Source organism: Gobius niger, assembly GCF_951799975.1.
Source record: "Gobius niger genome assembly, contig: SCAFFOLD_99, whole genome shotgun sequence".
Lineage (NCBI taxonomy): Eukaryota > Metazoa > Chordata > Actinopteri > Gobiiformes > Gobiidae > Gobius > Gobius niger.
In genome coordinates, this window is record NW_027639065.1 from 26,078 (window position 1) to 45,000 (window position 18,923).

The 18,923-nt window shown below is 37.7% G+C and overlaps 1 protein-coding gene across 1 annotated transcript; it reads left to right on the top strand.

Moving 5' to 3' along the window:
- Nucleotides 1-9,958: 9,958 nt before the first annotated feature.
- On the top strand, nucleotides 9,959-18,611 carry LOC306982947 (CD5 antigen-like; the record flags this gene model as incomplete). The annotated part of the gene is made up of 3 exons (XM_079583391.1): nucleotides 9,959-10,092; nucleotides 17,669-17,724; nucleotides 18,351-18,611. The coding sequence occupies exons 1-3, from the start codon at nucleotides 10,038-10,040 to the stop codon at nucleotides 18,609-18,611; spliced, it is 372 nt and encodes a 123-aa protein (XP_079439517.1). The 5' UTR covers nucleotides 9,959-10,037.
- Nucleotides 18,612-18,923: the final 312 nt, after the last annotated feature.

An 18,923-nucleotide genomic window follows, 5' to 3' on the forward strand; every position in this document is an offset into this window, starting at 1 on the left:
CCACTCCTGCCTCCGGAGACTCCAGCTTCATCCTCATCATCATCATCATCATCATCACTCCACTCCTGCCTCCGAGACTCCGGCAAACACCACACAAGAACCAAACAAACAGCATCATCACTTCACTCCACACTCTTCCTCTTCTGCAGGCCTACATCATGGACACTTCCTCCTGGATCTGCTCCCTCTCCTCCTCCACCTCCTCCTCTCTCTCCTCTCTCCCTCTCCTCTCTCTCTCTCCTCTTCCTCTCTCTCCCCTCTCTCTCCCCTCCCCTCTCCTCCTCTCTTTTCCTCTCTCTCCTCTCTCTCTCCTCTCTCTCCTCTTCCTCTCTCTCCCCTCCCCTCCTCTCTCTCCTCTCTCTCCTCTCTCTCCTCTTTCCTCTGACTCCTCTCTCTCTCCTCTCTCTCTCTTCTCTCCCCTCTCTCTCTCTCCTCCTGTCGTTACCAGAGCCATGATGCTGTTGTTGTTGTTGACGCTGCGGATGCATCTCCTCCGGCACCGGTGCGCCTCGTGCTTGTGCAGCACACACGCGCACGTGCAGGGGGACACGGCGTGCACGAGACCAACAGCAGAGACAGTGTCCGCAGCAGCGTCACAAACACACGCGGAAAAACGCCTCACCTGCGTCGCAGCGTCAAAAACACATGCGGAAAAACGCCTCACCTGCGCCGCGCTCGGTCCTGCCACGGCCCCGCTCTGTCCCGGGTCTGTCCTGGGTCTGTCCTGGGTCTGTCCTGGGTCTGTCCCGGGTCCAGCGGCTCCTGTCCTCCGCAGAGGGAGCAGAGGAGAGCGGGTGAAGAGATGGAGGAGGATAGGCGTCACGGAACGTGCTGCGTAAGCCACGACGCAACAAAACGTCTGCGTCACGAGACCCACCTCCCAAAGCCAGCGGTGCGCAGTGCGGCTGCGCAGTGGGTTCATACATGTTCATAAACCAAAGCTCCTCCTCTTTACTGTTTAGTTTATTGGAGACAGAGAAACATGTGAAATGAGAAAAACAAAACAGTCTTTAACCTCGTATCCCCCACCTTGACCCAGCGCAGTTTCTCCAGTTTGGCTTTACCCAAATCGAAAAGCAAGAAAGTGGCAAAAACACGACAAAAAAACGATGAAAGAGGAAAACACGACAAAAACAATTAAAAATGTGACAAAGAAAAGCAACAAATAAATCAACAAGAGCAACAACAAAGTGCTGACATGAAACAGGACAAAAAAACTACGAAAACACGACAACAACGTTTAAAAAATGCACTAAAAAGGTTCCAATCAGTCTTGTAGGTCTTAGCTTTCAAATGAGGCTTCACACTGGCTTTTGGATTTAGGTAAAGCCGATTAAGGCGGGATAAGCGGTTGAAGGAAATAAAGTAATAAATAAATTGTAGTAGATTTGTTTCAGTGATGCATTAAATCTACATTTCTTCATCTTTTATCCCATAAATTCATGAAAAATACTACAGTGTCGTCCAAACTTCATTCAGCTTCATGTTTTGATATTCTTCTTTTTACTTTGTTTGTTTTGCATGAAAAGTACAGTTTTGTTTTGTAAACCTCTCACCAGAACAACTGCTCCGGCGACGCAGAGCCCGAACGCCAGAACCTCTTGTTTTAATCCTTCACATCCTGCAGAACGTCTGAGGGAAACGTTTCAAACATGGACTCCACCTAAACTACCCGAGAACATCTGAAACACCCTCCAGTTCCTTCAACAGGTGTTTCTGTGAAACCCACTCTGTCACATGATGCAGGTCCTGTATGTTTGCCTCGACTGATGATGATATGATGTAAATGATGTTGAAAATGTTTAACACTTTGTTTATTGTAACAGAAAACTGGAATATTCACATTAAAAGTGTTAAAATGCTGCTGTTTTCCTACTATTACATTTTTTGCAATACATTTTGTGAATATAAAATGCAAATGTCATTTTACGTAAGAAACAACGGATATACAGTATTATTGTGCAATGTACAAAAAAACACAAGTATAATAAACAAGGGAAATAAACTCTCATAAACATGAGACATAAATACTCAAACATGAGACATAAATAATGATAAACATGTATAATGATTACTGATATACACGGGTAATGGTGACGTTGTTACTCGTAAACATGTGTTTTAAAACCTTGAGTTCTTTAGTAAGAATTATCTTGGACTTTACGTAAACAGAGCTTGGGTTTTGGATTTTGTAAAAACTGCACATCCCGGTGTGATCGCTGACCATGCGTGGCTTGGGTTTACAGTGGGTTTTCACTACAGTAATAACATGTTTCTACAGGACAGTAAAGACCAAAATGTTACGCAGTTTGCCTTTAAGTTTAATTTAGTGTTTTTAATGACCCGCAGAAATAAGCCTGAAACAAAGGTTTTTACAGAGTTAGTAAATGTTTATTTTTGATGATAATGTAGATGCGGTTAAAGAGTCTAATGAGTGAACAAACAAAGAGGTTAGGTCGGTGTACGGCCACACGGGGGCGCCCCTGGCCTCATTTTGACTTCATTTTGTGTGTTCATGGTTAAAGGGAGCAAGAAACGGGCCTAGTTTACTCTGTAACATAGACGTTCACCCTAATCTCCGCACAGTTGCATAATGCACCTTTAAAGTTTGGTATAAAGACAAACTCCTCATGTCGTCAGTCCAAATGACAGAATGAAGAAAACCTAAACACAGATCATATATCAGAAGCAGCTCACACTCAGTCCATCCACAGGTGTCTGCATGACATGGAGCTCCTGGTTTCCAGTCCCTCGTCCCCCAAAGTATCATCAGAAACCTATGTGTAAATGTGGAAACAAACCTGAACTTTCACAGGCAAACGGACTCTGAAGTTATTCATCCAGCACATTTTCTCCAGTTTTACCCAAAAGCTTCTTGACTGGAGAGTTTTATGGTTTTCTGTAGTATCAGGTGTGCTTCATAACATACCAAAGGTCAACCACAGTCTGACCACTGGAAAGGTCTCATTTTCAAGATGGCGTCCAAGAGGGTGACCAACTCCTTAGAATGACTCTATTATTCATCCTAGACCAGTACTGTTGGTGTCTGACCTCATGTATCTAGGAATCCACTGGGCTTGTTCATTACATTACATTACATAATTGTGAAATAGAAGATGGTGGACGAACTCTATTTACTAACATTGGCCAGGTGGTCACGGCTCAAAACCCTAACCCAAACCTTACATCGATTCCCAGAGGCTCAGATGGGCTCATTTTAAGATAAGATAAGCCTTTATTGATCTTACAATGGAGAAATGTTCTTGTTACATTCAGCTCTAAGAAATAAGGCCTTTGTGGGGACAAAAGTATAAACAGTAAATAATAAAGTAAACAGAATGTTATAGTCCGTGTTAGCAGTGCAGGTTTACATCATAGTGTTAGTGGTTGATAAAGTGACGCAGGTACGTGATGTACAGGGATTACTGCACATGTTACTTTACAGTCTTGATGTACAGTCTAACAGCAGTGGAGATGAAGGACCTGAGGGGGCCTCAGTCTTCCACTGAAGGAGCTGCTCAGCTCCTCTAAAAGTGCCAACCCTCTTCTTCCCAATGCAATAAAAGGTAAGTCTCGGCTCTGACCTGTATAAAAAGGTTAGAGCACAAAGAGGCTGGTGAATCAATAGTCTTGCCTTCACTTCATAAAAAAACACATTTTCATTGTTTTCTTCGGTCAACTAGAATTTAAAAAAAATATTTCTATTCATCAAATTCCAGTAGAAAGAGAGATAGAATATTCTCGACTTTTTCTTATTACTTTTTACACAGTCAGAAGTTTACATATACTAAGATTACTTACCTTTAAACAGCCCAGGTGACGATGTCAGGACCTCTGAAGCTGAAGTCTGGTTCATCCTTGGGTGTGACTTACAGACACTTGAAGGTTCATTGGTTTAAATAATACTTCCTGCACATGGCCAACCTTGCAACAATAGTTTATTTGGTCCTGAGGTCATTGAACTCATCCCAATAAACTACTTTTGCAATGTTGGCCGTGTGCAGGAAGTATTATTATTTCTCACGTACGCTGAGACTTTCCCTCATCTCCTGCGCACCTGCCTCTAGTCAATGATGTGCAAAGTTTCTCTTCAATCAGGTTCATTAGTTTGAAGATTTGAGATCTGGGTCATGACCGAAAGGACAAGATCGCAAATACAAGCGGCCGAAATGAGTTTCCTTCGCAGGGTGTCTGGGGGGGAGGAGCTCAGTTACCCGGGAGGAGCTCAGTTACCCGGGAGGAGCTCGGAGTAGAGTCGCTGCTCCTTCACAGCTGAGGTGGCTCGGGCATCTATTCCGGATGCCTCCTGGTCGCCTCCCGCGGGAGGTGTTCCAGGCATGTCCTAGTGGGACAAGGCCTCGTGGACCCAGGACACGGTGGTGGGACTATGTCTCCGAGCTGGCCTGGTGTCGCCTCGGGGTCAGAACAGCTGGAGGAGGTGTGGCCTCAGGGTCAGAACAGCTGGAGGAGGTGTGGCCTCGGGGTCAGAACAGCTGGAGGAGGTGTGGCCTCGGGGTCAGAACAGCTGGAGGAGGTGTGGCCTCGGGGTCAGAACAGCTGGAGGAGGTGTGGCCTCGGGGTCAGAACAGCTGGAGGAGGTGTGGCCTCGGGGTCAGAACAGCTGGAGGAGGTGTGGCCTCAGGGTCAGAACAGCTGGAGGAGGTGTGGCCTCGGGGTCAGAACAGCTGGAGGAGGTGTGGCCTCGGGGTCAGAACAGCTGGAGGAGGTGTGGCCTCGGGGTCAGAACAGCTGGAGGAGGTGTGGCCTCGGGGTCAGAACAGCTGGAGGAGGTGTGGCCTCGGGGTCAGAACAGCTGGAGGAGGTGTGCGTGGATCAGACTGCTGCCCCCGCGACCCGGCCCCGGATAAAGCGGAAGAAAATGGATGGATGGAAATCAATAAATCCTCACAGTTTTGCACTGGCTCCTGTTTTATTTCAGAATATTTCTTGTTGATTTGACTTTTCCTCATGTGCAGCCCAGTTTTGTATTTTAATGTAATTATTATTATTTTTTCAGGTCATGATCTGCTTTTCTGTTGTCCTGTTTTGTTTTCTTATCCTTCAGGCCAGTTTTTTTTTTTTTTTTAATGTGATTCTGTTTGATTTCCCTCGTGTTCATTGCCCTCATGAGTTTCGCCTGTGCCACTTCCCTCGTGTATTTCTGCCCCTGTGTTTCCCTTGTTCTTTGTCAGTTCATTGTCTTCATGTCCTGTCTGTGAGTTTGGTTTTATTTGGGGTTTTGTCAGTTTCTTATTTGGACTTTTTCCACTTATCTTCATTAAATCAGTCTGTGTTTTGGCCCTTCTTTCCTAATTCTTATGGCAAACTGTGACAGGCCAAGCATTTCACAATGGAAGCTCAAGGGAGACAAAAACTTCCATGTTTCACAAGTCGCATCAAAACACATTCAACACAAAAAGCAGCAAAATCTTATTTTATTCTGATCAATGATTGTATATCCTCAATATGTGTCTGTTCAGCTGCACTTCGCGCTCAGAGTATTTCCCCTATGAGTTTAATCCATTCATTCATGTGTTTGAATTAGGCTCATAGGATGTATTGGTTTAATAGGAAACATCTACATTGTAAATCTGCTTACTTTGCTGTAATAAACTCACGCACCCCAGTTATGAGCCGCATAATGAAATAAATCCTCTGAGTCAAATAAAGCCTAAGATGAAAGTGCTGAGGTGAGAAGAGGAGGTCACGGCAGAGCGTGAAACGCAGAGGAGACGCTGCTGATGGCGGCGAGATAAAACTTTCCACTGAGTCTAATCTCTGTTCCATCTGACGCCACCAAACCTCCTCGGTTCAGCCCAAACGTCCAGATCCAATCGACAGGAAGCGCTCAGAAAATAAAGAACTTTTAGATTTACAGCGTTTAGTGAAACAAACGTGTTTCAAATGTTTACTTCTTTAGCCGAACATCTTCAGATTGTGTTGAACATATTTACAATGTCAGTTTTAGATCAGTTTTAGATCAGTTTGTAACGTTTCCTCTGAGCGGAGCGAGCTGTGAGTTAAGCTGATTGTGCAACTTTATGAGGGCTGTGGTTTTCACGTCCTGATGCCCCAATGTAGACGTGTGTGTGTGTGTGTGTGTGTGTGTGTGTGTGTGTGTGTGTGTGTGTGTGTGTGTGTGTGTGTGTGTTGTGTGTGTAGATAAGCTTCACAGAAAACTCCCCGGGTTCGAGCAGATCGTATCACACTTTTATGAACTAATATTCTGAATAACAGAGTCAAGCACAAATTCAATATATAGGCCGGATAGAAGGTTCATGCACATCTGCAGCCTCTGGAGGGTCCGACACCTTCATGTTCAGAGACTCCAGAGGCTCCAGCAGCTTCACACACCTGTCTGCTGCTTTGTAGCTACTGTTCTATTCGTGCCTGTCAGTGACCAGTCGCCCTTTGACTTTTATGGGCTCTGTACAATTACAATGTTAATTTTTGCATTATATATGTATGTGCACGGGACGTGCATGATGAGAGGAGTGCGTTAGTGCATGTTTGATAGGAGGCGAGTGCTCCGTGCTCGTTTTTTGCACTCTATACGATCACAGGAGGCCCTGATGCCTGGGCCTAATGCCTGGGCCTAATGAACCTGTTTCCTGCCGCCCGATCAGGGAGCTCGGGTTAGGGTTAATTAACCCTGAGGGTTAAGAACGGCAACTATGATGTAAGTTGTGTTTCACTCACACAGATCTCAAACATATTTTTAGAAACTAGAAAGTCTTGGCTTTCAAATGAGGTCTCACACTGGCATATAGGCTGCAAATTATCCAGTCAATACGCTTTGAGATTTTCAGTACTACCGACTACCATCCCAAACTACTACACATTTAGATCCACAATCTTCAGATAAATTAATATAAAATAATCAATCAACACTCGAGACAAGATAAAAATGTGTATAAGGATGAACAGAACAAAGGAAGACTGGTGGAGTGCCCATTCTTTGGGAGCCACTGTAAAATATAAAATATAATGTAATCATGTAAATATAATGTTGTCCATTGTCAATTATATCATCAGATATGGTTATGGTGATGTTGATTTTTAGTCATATTGCCCTGTAGTGTGACAGTGTTCGGGATACGTGGAAGCAGGAGCCGCAGACGCTTCAACACTCGCCAGAACCAAACACGGCTTTAGGTTTCGATGAAGATGAAGCTCCTGACGTTTGGCTGTTGGATGAAGAGTAAATGTATTTTTGCCACCACAGAGTATGTTGTAAACACAGCTAAACTACCTCTGCACTGCTTTCACCTAAATGTGTATTTAGCGATGTAAGGTAGACGTAGAATCTGAATGATATATGTTGGTGCTGATGTGCAGGAGGGATTGGGAGAGCTAGAAATGAGTATGGGTTTTCAATGGGGTTTTGTTGCCATAGTGCACATACAAAGACATACAAAGACATACAAAGACATACAAAGACAATGTCCTGGTGCTTTTTATAAATTGTTCAGTTCATTGTATGTCATAGGAAAATATTTTTTGTCAAGAATTTGTCTTTAAGTCTTTAAATGTTCATAATCCATCGTCATCATGAAAACCTTGATCTAAGGCAAAAGGCCTTTGATTAAATCAATTATCATTATTCTAGAAATGTCAGCCCACATTTTTCACCATTTAATAACTCTGCAAATTCATAATTTCCTTTGTATTTTCCCCGTTAGCCACAACATAATATTGTGGAATGAAAATAAAAAAGACTTTTGGATTTGAATCAATAAAAAACCTTAAAGTGATAAAAAATTGAGGGTTTAATTAATATTGAATTGAACATTAGTTAGTTTATCTCAGTATGTAAAAACGGTGGCCTGTTCCTTTAAATGTTAAACTGTCTCATGCAGCCGTCTTTTTTCTTTTCCTTTTTTTTTCTTGTCCAAGACATCGAAACACAAAACACAAAACACAAAACACAAAACACAAAATACATAAATAAAGTTGATCTGCTGCTCCGCAGTGTCATATGTTTGTAACATTGATAATTTTACTTCTTAAACACATCAATGGACTTCAACGTTTTACAATCGAGACTGTTCCACAGAGCGAGAAACATCTTTCCTTTGCTGCCGATTGAAACCCGGGTTTTGATTTATTATTATTTATTTATTTATTTGACAGGGACATTGCACAACAAATGTGTTGTAAAAACCTCAGTACCTTTTAGTTCATATCTGCTTTTTCTCTTGTTGAATCTGTTTTGTAGATTATTTGTTAACTTTCCAGATGAGCTTTATACATGTTTTTAAAAGGTTAAACTCTACTAATTCACAAAATGTCAGTGTTTTTAGTCGTATGAATAAAGGATTGGTCTGGTCTCTGTATCCACTTCCACTGGCCACTCGAATCGCTCTTTTCTGTAACAGAAACATGGGATTAATGTATGTTTTGCTTAAAGCGCCCCCTGCAGGGGAATTACCTGGGAGGGCATCAGGGGGAGGGGGAGGGCATCAGGGGGAGGGGGAGGGCATCAGGGGGAGGGCATCAGGGGGAGGGCATCAGGGGGAAGGGGAGGGCATCAGGGGGAGGGCATCAGGGGGAGGGCATCAGGGGGAGGGCATCAGGGGGAGGGCATCAGGGGGAAGGGGAGGGCATCAGGGGGAGGGCATCAGGGGGAGGGCATCAGGGGGAGGGAATCAGGGGGAGGGCATCAGGGGGAGGGCATCAGGGGGAGGGCATCAGGGGGAAGGGGAGGGAATCAGGGGGAGGGAATCAGGGGGAGGGAATCAGGGGGAGGGCATCAGGGGGAAGGGGAGGGCATCAGGGGGAGGGCATCAGGGGGAGGGCATCAGGGGGAGGGAATCAGGGGGAGGGCATCAGGGGGAGGGCATCAGGGGGAGGGCATCAGGGGGAGGGAATCAGGGGGAGGGCATCAGGGGGAGGGCATCAGGGGGAGGGCATCAGGGGGAGGGTACCAGGGGGAGGGCATCAGGGGGAGGGCATCAGGGGGAGGGCATCAGGGGGAAGGGGAGGGCATCAGGGGGAGGGGGAGGGCATCAGGGGGAGGGCATCAGGGGGAGGGCATCAGGGGGAAGGGGAGGGCATCAGGGGGAGGGCATCAGGGGGGAGGGGAGGGCATCAGGGGGAGGGAATCAGGGGGAGGGAATCAGGGGGAGGGCATCAGGGGGAGGGTATCAGGGGGAGGGGGTTGTGATAAAGTCTGTGTTTGTCTCGTCTGGACGACACTCGGCTCCAGCGACAGGTAACAACATTTCATTTTGATAAATAATAATGAATAACTGATAATAAATAACTGATATTGAATAACTGATTGAAAGGAGACGCTGCAGAGAAACTGAATCCAGAGACTAAACGGGGACATCATCTGCAGACCCCACAGATATTGCAATGTTTAAAAATGTACATTTCCTGATTCACTGCAGCTCAGATTTAGAGATTAAAGATCTAATCCAAGAGCCGCTTTTCTTAATTCATGTTTAGTCTCATTATATATAATATTAAATACAAGTGGAAAAATGTAGAGGTGGAAAAACATTTGATCTGAGAGAAACTGCTTTATTAACATGATGTTTTAATTTCTCCACACAGTTAGTTTTTTTAGCTTTTTAAAGTCGGTAAAAGTAAATAAAGAGTATTTCAGATCCTTCTTTAAGTCAAATTTAATGCTTTAAGTGCCTTTTAAAGCGTAGATTCTATTTTTTTTTATGTCACAAACTCAAAAAATATTGGAATATTTAATTTTGAAATATTTGTAAGCATTTAATCAAACAGAAATAATGGGAAACTTTGATATTCAAAACTAAACCGGACACAGCGGGAGTGGGTTTTAGATCAGAGTCTTGTGTTTTTGACACATAGAAATAAATAAAGAGTTGAGAAATGTAGATTTAATGCTCCTGTGAATCTGCCTGAATGTTTTTAATGACTTTAAAGGCCACGAAACCCTGTTCTTTCTTCCACAGGGTTGGACCGGTTTGTTTCTCCACTCGACGCCTCGTCAGCGGCTCCTCGGCGGCTCCTCGGCGCCTCGTCGGCGGCTCCTCGGCGCTGAGTGACCTGCCGAGATGTGGCCTCTGCTCCTCCTGCTCCTGACGGCTCCTCCAGCGGCTCGGGCTCAAGGTACAACAATGTTTTGCCGCTTTGTCACTGAGCAAAAAACAGACGTTATTTTGTGTTTGTATCAATTTACAAAAAAATGCAAAAAAAAAAAAAAAGATTTTAAATGTTATTTTCAGACGACACAGAAAATAAAAAAATAACTGCAGTGTTAAGTGAATAATAAAATATAAACAGCAGCGGCATTAAAACATAAACCTTTGGATCGTGACGTCTGAAGGTTTAGTTCTGGTCGACATCGTCAGGTCTGAGTTCGACGACGACGTTACAAACTCGAGTTTAACTTTAATGAATGAAATTTAAAATCAAAAGGAGGAAGTTGAATCTGTGTCGGAGCCAAAAACTGCAACAAAACTAAACAACTTTCCCGAATTATTTAAAATGTATTTGTAAAATGACAACTGAACGGAGAAGCTGTGAGGGATTTACGACTTTACTGTAGTAATTATATATTTAAGTATTGAAAACAGACAAACGGAATTTCCCAAACTTACTTAATGTTTTTTCATATTTGTGTATTTTTTACTTCAGATCTGCTGCTTTTGTCGTTCTGTAATTGTTCGCGGGCGTCGGGATGATTATGTTTATCAGGCTCATTCAGGGCATAAATAATGTACTGTAGTATTAGTTTTGATCCTAATGTATTATTTTATTTCCATTTGAGACGACCTGTTCTTTCTGTTTTTACCAGCTTTTCATTCATGTTGCAAAAACATCCCAAAAGATAAATACAAATCCTCGTTTGTACTTTCAGTGACAATGCGATAAAAGTTTCTCTGGTTTAGTTTTCAGTTCAGAACATAAGTTTGTACAAACAGACCAATAGAAAGTAATTTAACTTTCAGTTGTAGTGTGCGAGAGATTTTTCCTTTTCTATATTTGGCCTTTATGCCTTCTCTTACGCACCTGTTTAAAACAAAGGAGATGTGCGAAGTAAACCTTTAACTTTCAATTGTAGAAAATGAATTATATAAATACAAAAAAAAACAATCCGCTTTCTTTATAACGCGCTATTAAAAACAACAAAGTGCCGCATGAAAAGGACAGTAAAAAATACAAATAATAAATATTAATATAAATATTTAAATACTTTAAATACAATACTTTAAATACAATACTTTAAATACAAGACTTTAAATACAATACTTTAAATACAAGACTTTAAATACAATACTTTAAATACAATACTTTAAATACAATAATTTACTTTAAATACTTTGAATACAAGACTTTAAATACAAGACTTTAAATACAATACTTTAAATACAATACTTTAAATACAATAATTTACTTCAAATACTTTGAATACAAGACTTTGTTGGCTTGGCGGTTTTATTGATTGCATAACATCACTTTTGAATGAAATAAATAAATGAAATGAAATGAAATACTATACTTTAAATACAATACTTTAAATATAATACTTTAAATACAATACTTTAAATATAATACTTTAAATACAAGACTTTAAATACAATACTTTAAATACAAGACTTTAAACACAATACTTTAAATACAAGACTTTAAATACAATACTTTAAATACAATACTTTAAATACAATAATTTACTTTAAATACTTTGAATACAAGACTTTAAATACAAGACTTTAAATACAAGACTTTAAATACAATACTTTAAATACAAGACTTTAAATACAATAATTTACTTTAAATACTTTGAATACAAGACTTTAAATACAATACTTTAAATACAATACATTAAATACAATACTTTAAATACAAGACTTTAAATACAAGACTTTAAATACAATACTTTAAATACAAGACTTTAAATACAATAATTTACTTTAAATACTTTAAATACAATACTTTAAATACAATACTTTAAATACAATACATTAAATACAATACTTTAAATACAAGACTTTAAATACAAGACTTTAAACACAATACTTTAAATACAAGACTTTAAACGCAAGACTTTAAATACAATACTTTACTTTAAATACTTTAAATACAAGACTTTAAATACAATACATTAAATACAATACTTTAAATACAAGACTTTAAATACAATACTTTAAATACAATACTTTAAATACAATAATTTACTTTAAATACTTTAAATACAATAATTTACTTTAAATACTTTAAATACAATACTTTAAATACAATACTTTAAATACAATACATTAAATACAATACTTTAAATACAAGACTTTAAATACAATACTTTAAATACAATACTTTAAATACAATAATTTACTTTAAATACTTTAAATACAATAATTTACTTTAAATACTTTAAATACAATACTTTAAATACAATACTTTAAATACAATACTTTAAATACAAGACTTTAAATACAAGACTTTAAATACAATACTTTAAACACAATACTTTAAATACAAGACTTTAAATATAAGATAGATAGACCTTTATTGTCCCACAGGGGGAAATTTGTTTTCACAGCCGTCACAGAGACACACACAAAAAATACTTTAAATACAAGACTTTAAACACAGTGAGGGAGAGGAAACTCTTTCCGTTTGGTCTCGTCTGAGTTTGCGCTGAAAAATAATCAATAAAATAATGTTTAAAATAATGTAGTAAATTACTGGGAAATGAATCCTTAGATCAAATTAACCCTATATATATGTTATAACATTTGACTCTCTCCTATATATCTGTTATAACATTTGACTCTCTCCTATATATCTGTTATAACATTTGACTCTCTCCTATATATCTGTTATAACATTTGACTCTCTCCTATATATCTGTTATAACATTAGACTCTCTCTCCTATATATCTGTTATACATTTGACCCTCTCCTATATATCTGTTATAACATTTGACTCTCTCCTATATATCTGTTATAACATTTGACTCTCTCTCCTATATATCTGTTATAACATTTGACTCTCTCTCCTATATATCTGTTATACATTTGACTCTCTCCTATATATCTGTTATAACATTAGACTCTCTCCTATATATCTGTTATACATTTGACTCTCTCCTATATATCTGTTATAACATTAGACTCTCTCCTATATATCTGTTATAACATTTGACTCTCTCTCCTATATATCTGTTATAACATTTGACTCTCTCTCCTATATATCTGTTATACATTTGACTCTCTCCTATATATCTGTTATAACATTTGACTCTCTCTCCTATATATCTGTTATAACATTTGACTCTCTCTCCTATATATCTGTTATAACATTTGACTCTCTCTCCTATATATCTGTTATAACATTTGACTCTCTCTCCTATATATCTGTTATAACATTTGACTCTCTCTCCTATATATCTGTTATACATTTGACTCTCTCTCCTATATATCTGTTATACATTTGACCCTCTCCTATATATCTGTTATAACATTAGACTCTCTCCTATATATCTGTTATAACATTTGACTCTCTCTCCTATATATCTGTTATAACATTTGACTCTCTCTCCTATATATATGTTATAACATTTGACTCTCTCCTATATATCTGTTATACACTTGACTCTCTCCTATATATCTGTTATACATTTAACTCTCTCCTATATATCTGTTATACATTAGACTCTCTCCTATATATCTGTTATAACATTTGACTCTCTCCTATATATCTGTTATAACATTTGACTCTCTCCTATATATCTGTTATAACATTTAACTCTCTCCTTTATATCTGTTATACATTAGACTCTCTCCTATATATCTGTTATACATTTGACTCTCTCCTATATATCTGTTATAACATTAGACTCTCTCCTATATATCTGTTATACATTAGACTCTCTCCTATATATCTGTTATGACACTTGACTCTCTCCTATATATCTGTTATAACATTTGACTCTCTCCTATATATCTGTTATAACATTTGACTCTCTCCTATATATCTGTTATAACATTTAACTCTCTCCTTTATATCTGTTATACATTTGACTCTCTCCTATATATCTGTTATACATTAGACTCTCTCCTATATATCTGTTATGACACTTGACTCTCTCCTATATATCTGTTATACATTAGACTCTCTCCTATATATCTGTTATGACATTAGACTCTCTCCTATATATCTGTTATACATTTGACCCTCTCCTATATATCTGTTACACATTTGACCCTCTCCTATATATCTGTTATACATTTGACCCTCTCCTATATATCTGTTATACATTAGACTCTCTCCTATATATCTGTTATAACATTAGACTCTCTCCTATATATCTGTTATACATTAGACTCTCTCCTATATATCTGTTATACATTTGACTCTCTCCTATATATCTGTTATAACATTAGACTCTCTCCTATATATCTGTTATACATTTGACTCTCTCTCCTATATATCTGTTATACATTTGACTCTCTCCTATATATCTGTTATACATTTGACTCTCTCTCCTATATATCTGTTATAACATTTGACTCTCTCCTATATATCTGTTATAACATTTGACTCTCTCCTATATATCTGTTATACATTTGACTCTCTCCTATATATCTGTTATACATTTGACTCTCTCCTATATATCTGTTATACATTTGACCCTCTCCTATATATCTGTTATACATTTGACTCTCTCTCCTATATATCTGTTATACATTTGACTCTCTCTCCTATATATCTGTTATACATTTGACTCTCTCCTATATATCTGTTATACATTTGACTCTCTCCTATATATCTGTTATAACATTTGACTCTCTCCTATATATCTGTTATACATTTGACTCTCTCCTATATATCTGTTATACATTTGACTCTCTCCTATATATCTGTTATACATTTGACCCTCTCCTATATATCTGTTATACATTTGACTCTCTCTCCTATATATCTGTTATAACATTTGACTCTCTCTCCTATATATCTGTTATACATTTGACCCTCTCCTATATATCTGTTATACATTTGACTCTCTCCTATATATCTGTTATACATTTGACTCTCTCCTATATATCTGTTATACATTTGACTCTCTCCTATATATCTGTTATAACATTAGACTCTCTCCTATATATCTGTTATACATTTGACCCTCTCCTATATATCTGTTATACATTTGACTCTCTCCTATATATCTGTTATACATTTGACTCTCTCCTATATATCTGTTATACATTTGACTCTCTCCTATATATCTGTTATACATTTGACTCTCTCCTATATATCTGTTATAACATTTGACCCTCTCCTATATATCTGTTATAACATTTGACCCTCTCTCCTATATATCTGTTATACATTTGACTCTCTCCTATATATCTGTTATACATTTGACTCTCTCCTATATATCTGTTATAACATTTGACTCTCTCCTATATATCTGTTATACATTTGACTCTCTCCTATATATCTGTTATAACATTTGACCCTCTCTCCTATATATCTGTTATACATTTGACTCTCTCCTATATATCTGTTATAACATTTGACTCTCTCCTATATATCTGTTATAACATTTGACTCTCTCCTATATATCTGTTATAACATTTGACCCTCTCTCCTATATATCTGTTATACATTTGACTCTCTCCTATATATCTGTTATAACATTTGACTCTCTCCTATATATCTGTTGTACATTTGACTCTCTCCTATATATCTGTTATAACATTTGACTCTCTCCTATATATCTGTTATAACATTAGACTCTCTCCTATATATCTGTTATAACATTAGACTCTCTCCTATATATCTGTTATACATTTGACTCTCTCCTATATATCTGTTATACATTTGACTCTCTCCTATATATCTGTTATAACATTTGACTCTCTCCTATATATCTGTTATAACATTCGACTCTCTCCTATATATCTGTTATAACATTTGACTCTCTCCTATATATCTGTTATACATTTGACTCTCTCCTATATATCTGTTATACATTTGACTCTCTCCTATATATCTGTTATACATTTGACTCTCTCCTATATATCTGTTATAACATTAGACTCTCTCCTATATATCTGTTATAACATTTAACCCTCTCCTATATATCTGTTATAACATTAGACTCTCTCCTATATATCTGTTATAACATTTGACTCTCTCCTATATATCTGTTATAACATTTAACCCTCTCCTATATATCTGTTATAACATTTAACCCTCTCCTATATATCTGTTATAACATTTGACTCTCTCCTATATATCTGTTATAACATTTGACTCTCTCCTATATATCTGTTATAACATTTGACTCTCTCCTATATATCTGTTATAACATTTAACCCTCTCCTATATATCTGTTATAACATTTAACCCTCTCCTATATATCTGTTATAACATTTGACTCTCTCCTATATATCTGTTATAACATTAGACTCTCTCCTATATATCTGTTATACATTTGACTCTCTCCTATATATCTGTTATAACATTAGACTCTCTCCTATATATCTGTTATAACATTTGACTCTCTCCTATATATCTGTTATAACATTAGACTCTCTCCTATATATCTGTTATACATTTGACCCTCTCCTATATATCTGTTATACATTTGACCCTCTCCTATATATCTGTTATAACATTAGACTCTCTCCTATATATCTGTTATAACATTTGACTCTCTCCTATATATCTGTTATAACATTTGACTCTCTCCTATATATCTGTTATACATTTGACCCTCTCCTATATATCTGTTATAACATTTGACCCTCTCCTATATATCTGTTATAACATTTGACTCTCTCCTATATATCTGTTATAACATTTGACTCTCTCCTATATATCTGTTATAACATTTGACCCTCTCCTATATATCTGTTATAACATTAGACTCTCTCCTATATATCTGTTATAACATTTGACTCTCTCCTATATATCTGTTATACATTTGACCCTCTCCTATATATCTGTTATAACATTTGACCCTCTCCTATATATCTGTTATAACATTTGACTCTCTCCTATATATCTGTTATAACATTTGACTCTCTCTCCTATATATCTGTTATACATTTGACTCTCTCCTATATATCTGTTATACATTTGACTCTCTCCTATATATCTGTTATACATTTGACCCTCTCCTATATATATGTTATACATTTGACTCTCTCCTATATATCTGTTATAACATTTGACTCTCTCCTATATATCTGTTATACATTTGACCCTCTCCTATATATATGTTATACATTTGACTCTCTCCTATATATCTGTTATACATTAGACTCTCTCCTATATATCTGTTATAACATTTGACCCTCTCCTATATATCTGTTATACATTTGACTCTCTCCTATATATCTGTTATACATTTGACCCTCTCCTATATATCTGTTATAACATTTGACCCTCTCCTATATATCTGTTATACATTTGACTCTCTCCTATATATCTGTTATACATTTGACTCTCTCCTATATATCTGTTATACATTTGACCCTCTCCTATATATATGTTATACATTTGACTCTCTCCTATATATCTGTTATAACATTTGACTCTCTCCTATATATCTGTTATAACATTTGACCCTCTCCTATATATCTGTTATACATTTGACTCTCTCCTATATATCTGTTATACATTTGACTCTCTCCTATATATCTGTTATACATTTGACCCGCTGTGTTTCAGATCGCCCCAGACTGAAACTGATCAACGGTTCTAATCCATGTCACGGACTTTTACAGGTAAAAATTCTTTCATAAAGACATTTTTGATAAAAGGTTCTGACGTTGGTTTAACTTCTGACAATTATGTGGAAAAAAAAACTGTCATTTCAGTAAAAATAATCTATAGCAAAACACCATATAAAAATAGAAATTAGACACACATTTTTTTAAAGCTATATAATTTAAATGTATGGTTATTTTTAGATTGCTTTACTTTTTCATTATAATTTATTCCTGTTAATCCACTTCTTTATTGTATTTAGTTCCTTGTTCAGAGAATCTACAGGCTCTTTATGATAATCAATATATCAATATCATCTGCAACAAGTTTGGGAAACATTAAAAATATAAATATTGAACAGTTTCGGCCCCAACACTGACCCCTGGGGGACACCACAAGCAAAACATTAAACGATCACTATTTACAGAGCATTTGGAAAGTATTCACACCCCGACACTTTTCCATTTCTGCCATAAAGGCCTGAGTGCTGCAGTTTTATTCATAATAATGAATTATAAAAACATGTTTTCACTCATTCTGGTGTTGTGTGAAGCTTGAGGAGAGATTTCATGGTGAAGGAACAGTGGAAACCATTTCTGTAGAAGGTTCTCGCTCTGAAATGACTGACCTGAACCTGATGCAGGTTTCCCATAAGGGAAGCTGGGGCTACGTGGGCTCGTCCAGCCTGAACCTGACCGAGCAGAGAGTAGCCTGTAAGAGTACCCTCTGTGGAGAACCTCGGGGGAACGAGAGCACTCTCCTCCCCGTCGACGCCACCTTCTGGATGCAGCATCTGAAGTGCAGCGGCTCAGAGGAACATCTGGGGCTCTGCAAGTTCTCCCAGTGGAACGTCCAGGAAGACAAGCCTCTGATCACGGATAAGATCATCTGCTCAGGTCAGTAAGAGTACTACAAATACTGCAAGTACTACTACTTCTACTGCTACTACAACTACTACTACTGCTACTGCAGGTACTACTACTACTACTGCAGGTACTACTACAACTACTACTACTGCTACTATTACAGCAAAAACTACTATTGCTACTACAACTACTACTACTGCTACTGCAACAACAACTACTACTACTGCTACTACATTAACAACTACTACTACTGCTACTACTACAACAACTACTACTACTACTGCTACTACTACAACAACAACTACTACTACTACTACAACAACTACTACTACTGCAACAACTACTACTAC